The sequence below is a fragment of the Mus caroli genome, chromosome 5 (assembly GCF_900094665.2).
Source record: "Mus caroli chromosome 5, CAROLI_EIJ_v1.1, whole genome shotgun sequence".
Classification (NCBI taxonomy): domain Eukaryota; kingdom Metazoa; phylum Chordata; class Mammalia; order Rodentia; family Muridae; genus Mus; species Mus caroli.
The window spans coordinates 19,596,440-19,601,254 of NC_034574.1; the positions used below are offsets into that span (position 1 = coordinate 19,596,440).

Below are 4,815 nucleotides of genomic sequence, written 5' to 3' on the forward strand. Positions count from 1 at the left end.
TTTTTCGAGACAGGGTTTCTCTGTATAGCCCTGAGTGCTGGGATTAAAGGCGTGCACCACCACGCCCAGCCTAGCAAGACCGTTTCTTGTGAGTGATTTGGGGTGTCGCCTCTCCTGAGTCAGAACGTGGGGAAGTCCTCACGTTGTGGGTCTTTCAGTTGCTGGGATTTGAACTCAGGACCTTTGGAAGAGCACTCTTAACCGCTGAGCCATCTCACCAGCTTGCTTGCTTGCTTGCTTTCTTTCTTTCTTTCTTTCTTTCTTTCTTTCTTTCTTTCTTTCTTTCTTTCTTTCTTTCTTTCTTTTTTTTGGTTTTTTGAGACAGGGTTTCTCTGTACAGCCCTGGCAGTTTTTTGTTTCTTTGTTTCTTTGTTTTTTGAGACAGGGTTTCTCTATATAGTCCTGATTGTGCTGGAACTAATCAATTTCCTTAGAGTGGAAACAATTATCTACAGATACAGTTTTCTTGGGTTTACAGTTACTTTCTTTTGTTTGGTTCTGAAAGCTATGTCAGTTTGGAGGGCATAACAAACAACTTGCAAATCTGATCCTTATAATAATAATTTGTTTAGTTCCTGATTCACAGTGAGGCCAGGCATTTTCGGACTAAGGGGGTCTGCGCTGGATTCTCCAGTATGTGCGTGGGAAGCAGGTGTTGAATGATGGATCTAGCTTCACTGGCAGGCTGGCAATTGGCAAACTCCTCCCTGGGGTTCCTGGGTGCTTAGGCTCCTGCAGGCTTGCTCAGGCCTCCTCCCACATTCTGCAGCAAGATGGGGCTCAACACCAGAGCATTGTTTCTTTTCTAATAGTATAAGGTCTTTTTTTTTTTTTTTTTTTTTTTCCGTTTATTTGAGATAGGGTTTCTCTGTTTAGCCCTGGCTGTCCTGGAACTCACTCTGTAGACCAGGCTGGCCTCGAGCTCAGAAATCCCCCCCCCCCCCCCCCCCCCCCCCCCCCCCCCCCCCGCCTCTGCCTTCCAATTGCTGGGATTAAAGGCGTGCGCCACCACTGCCCGGCAGTCTTCATTTTTTTATGCCCGTTTGGATTGTTTCCTTACATAGACATAAAGGCACATGCCAGTTCATAGACACTGGCATTTTTCACAGCGCTGAGCAAAGCAGATGTCTCTATCTACTGTACTCATGGTGGGAGCAGCCGCTGAAGGGAGGCATGGGTAGCATACCTAACTTCACCAGGAGCAGGGATCCTGGTGGGATTGTGGAGGGTAGTGTGAGGATCCTTTAGTTTAGGGGATCCCCCTAGGCCTAGTAGAGGGAAGACGAGAAAAGGTTCAGGAAAACAGGTCTTGCTCTGTCAAGGCTTTTGGGGAATAAAGGCAGACTCATTTTCTTCTGACCTCTGAAAAACTCGGTCTGGGAGTGGTCCGAAGACCTCTTAATTGAAGACAAGCACTGCCTCACTTCCATTCCTCAGCACGCCTCTTCCCGGTGCACAGCAGACCCCCCCTCCCACCGCTTTTGACCAGTTTTAGCCCTGCCCTTCCTCCTAACAGCTCCACCTACAGTCGGCCCTTGCCTCCATCTTCCTCCTCGCCTGGTCCCACATCCGCTCCACCGCAAATTACCAGCCCCTCCCACAGATCGCCTGACCCTCATCCTGGTCCTCGCCCCAACCACTTTGTCCCTCTTCCCTGTTCCACATCAGCCCCGCCCTAGCTATACTCTCCCTATTTCCATCTACTCCGGTGTCCCGCCCCATATCAGCCCCGCCCATTAAATACTAGCCCCGCCCACAGCCGCGTTTTCAGGGCTTCCTTCCCTTCTCTGCTTCAGATCGCCCTTTAAGCCCCTTGGCCCCACCCTTCCATGCAGCTCCCGTCCTCCACCCGCCTTCCGGACAGCGCGAGGGGGCGGGGCCGGGGGCGGGGCCGGCCTCAACCGGAATGAAAACAAACGGCGGCCTTTGCCGCATCCGGGCACTCGTCAGGTCGCAGCTGGCTCGGCGGTGGCGCAGGTGAGGCGGCTGCGGCAGCGACCCGGCCTTGGGCCTGGGCCTGGTAGCGCGGCCCGGGCGGCCGTGGGCTCGGTGGGCAGGAGCGGTCAGGCGGACGCGGCGGGGCGGGCTGGGGCGGAAGCGGGAGGAGGTCGCGGCGGGGCCGAGGGGAAGGGATGGACACTGGCCAGCAGCTTGAGCTGGGATGAGCTGACTGCCCGGGCTGACAGCGGAACGCGGTGTGTGAGAACGCAAGCTTTCTAGAGCCACGCTGTCCTCGCCTCCTTCCCTTGCTTTTACTTTTAAATAGGAGGCTCTAATCGCCTGTCATTTCCCCCAGAGGGATAGTGTTGAATGTGCGTAAGGTTGTATGCAATTTCGATTGATCTACAAGTGAAAGTGGTATTTTCAGCATTGATGCCTAAGGTTTCACTTTCGGGTTCAGAGCGCTGATCATGGTGATTTATGTGTTTTCTGTGTTATGATGTGGAACGCCCAGCGACACACATGAAACAGTTCTCCAATTAAAATTGAAAACTGGGCTGTTAGATTTTCTTCCTTTTGATCTAACACATGTCATTCTGGTGCCTGTAACTGGATTTTCATAGGTTTGAATACAGTGGGTTGTTTTGTTTTGTTTTGTTTTTCTTGAGATCATGTCTCACTATGTAGCTCTGGCTGCCCTGGAATTAAAAAAGGCGAACAAAACTATGATCAAGCCGGTGGTTTAATTTTGTTCAACATTAAATCTTTATGTTAATCTGGGCATGGCATACCTTTAGCCCCAGCATTTGGGAGGCAGAGACAGGTGATCTCTGTGAGTTCAAGACAAGCCTGGTCTACATAGTAAGTTCAAGGACAGAGCTGAGTAGTGAGACTCTGTCATGGTTTCCAAAAAAAAAAAAAAATTTAGCCAGGTGTGGTGGTGCACGCCTTTAATCCCAGCACTTGGGAGGCAGAGGCAGGCGGGTTTCTGAGTTCAAGGCCAGCCTGGTCTACAAAGTGAGTTCCAAGACAGCCAGGGCTATACAGGGAAACCCTGTCTCGAAAAATTATGTGATGAAGGCCTGGCAACAGTGTGGAGCACAGATGAAGGGTTGTAATAGCCTTGGCTCCTTTTATCAGACAGTGGACTGGGTACAGTCTGAAAGGCTGTTTTCAACCTTCTGAATAGCTGGGTACTAGTAAATTGTCCCTGCCACCTCCTTAGGAGACGGCAGTGATTTTTTTTCTAAGCTGGGCGTGGTGGCACACTCCTTTAATCCCAGCACTTGAGAGGCAGAGGCAGGCGGATTTCTGAGTTCGAGGCCAGCCTGGTCTACAGAGTGAGTTCCAGGACAGGCAGGGCTACATACACAGAGAAACCCTGTCTCGAAAAATCAAAAAAAATTTTTTTTTCCTATAGATTTGAGTCCTGTGTCTGGAGGTTTAATAGATTTGTATTTGTGAAGCTCCTAAGTGCCTTGTGGTGAGCTTGTGAGTCAAAACACACAGCATATTCATTGTCTCTCTCCCCCTCTCCCTCCCTCTGTGTCTCTTTCCCTCTCGCTGTCTGACATACATACACACAATGTTTACTCCATGGGCTATCCTGATGCTCTCAGATCTGAGCATCCTTTTAAAAGCATGGTTATGGAATAATGCTTAAGTCACCACAGTTGGCTTGAAGATCAGGTCCATTATGTTTAGAAGGCTGACATTTAAGTTATTAATTCACATATTTTCCATTCTCTGGAATTCATGTTCACCAGTGGGGAGTGAGCAGCTTCCTATTTGGTTTGATTTGGCAACCCTTGAAACACTTGAGTACCAGCTGCCCCAGGCTCTCTGCAGCCTCCCCCACCCTGTGGAATAGCTATGTCACACCTCCTGTGTAAGAAAGGGGAAGTGCTGAGGACAAGAAGCACAGGATTTTGAGACAAGCTAGAGTCCATGTTGTAGGCAGTTGTCTCATGCCAGTTCTGGCCTGGGCTCATTTGGTGGTTTTATAAACCTGGGGCCTGGGGTTTTCCAGCAGCAAAGTGATTTAGCCTCAGCATCAATCGAGTGAGATGGGCATTGTGCTCTCAGAAGTACCAGTGAGCCGGGCGTGGGGGCACACGCCTTTAATCCCAGCACTCGGGAGGCAGAGGCAGGCGGATTTCTGAGTTCAAGGCCAGTCTGGTCTACAGAGTGAGTGCCAGGACAGCCAGGGCTACACAGAGAAACCCTGTCTCGAAAAACCAAAAAAAAAAAGAAAAGTACCAGTGAAAGCAAAACCAAGAAACAAATTATAAAGACCAACAGATCTCAAACTAAACAAAGCAACAAACACTGAAATGGTGCTGTGCTGTAAATTCTTTAATTTTATTTATTTATTTATTTATTTTAATTAAGTATTTTTTTTTTCGAGACAGTGTTTCTCTGTGTAGCCTGGGTTGTCCTGGAACTCACTCTGTAGACCAGGCTGGCCTTCAACTCAGAAATCCGCCTGCCTCTGCCTCCCAAGTGCTGGGATTAAAGGCGTGGGCCACCACATAAATTCTTTTATTGATTGCCTGACTGATTTTGACAGGCTGGCCTGGACCTCAGAGATCTACCTGTCTGCCTCCAAGGGCTTGGGGTAGAGGTGTGCATCGTCACACCTTGCTAATTGTCCTTCAGAGTTGAACTATATGAGCATTTAGTACTGATAGGTCAGAGTTCAGATGTGCTCCTCTTGTGCTGAATCATAGGCTTTGAGTTAAAGTGGCCAAGTGTGAGAGAATTTACAAAGTATAGATTGGGTTACTAAAGGGTTTGTCTTGTCTTATGTGTATGGGTATTCTGCCTGTGTGTGTGTGTGTGTGTGTGTGTGTGTGTGTGTGTGTGTGTGTGTGT

The 4,815-nt window shown here is 49.2% G+C and overlaps 1 protein-coding gene across 3 annotated transcripts in view; it reads left to right on the forward strand.

The window, feature by feature from the left end:
• Nucleotides 1–1,769: 1,769 nt before the first annotated feature.
• Nub1 (negative regulator of ubiquitin like proteins 1) overlaps nt 1,770–4,815 on the forward strand; it is a 23,864-nt gene continuing 20,818 nt past the window's right edge. The window contains exon 1 of one of the 3 annotated variants that reach the window (XM_021163016.1): nt 1,770–1,977. Coding sequence is in view for 2 of the 3 variants with exons in the window: in XM_021163015.1 (XP_021018674.1) it covers nt 1,907–1,977 (71 nt within the window). In the remaining variant the exon portion in view is untranslated. The remainder of the gene's footprint in view (nt 1,978–4,815) is intronic. The other 2 variants (XM_021163015.1, XM_029477668.1) reach the window with 2 other exon arrangements.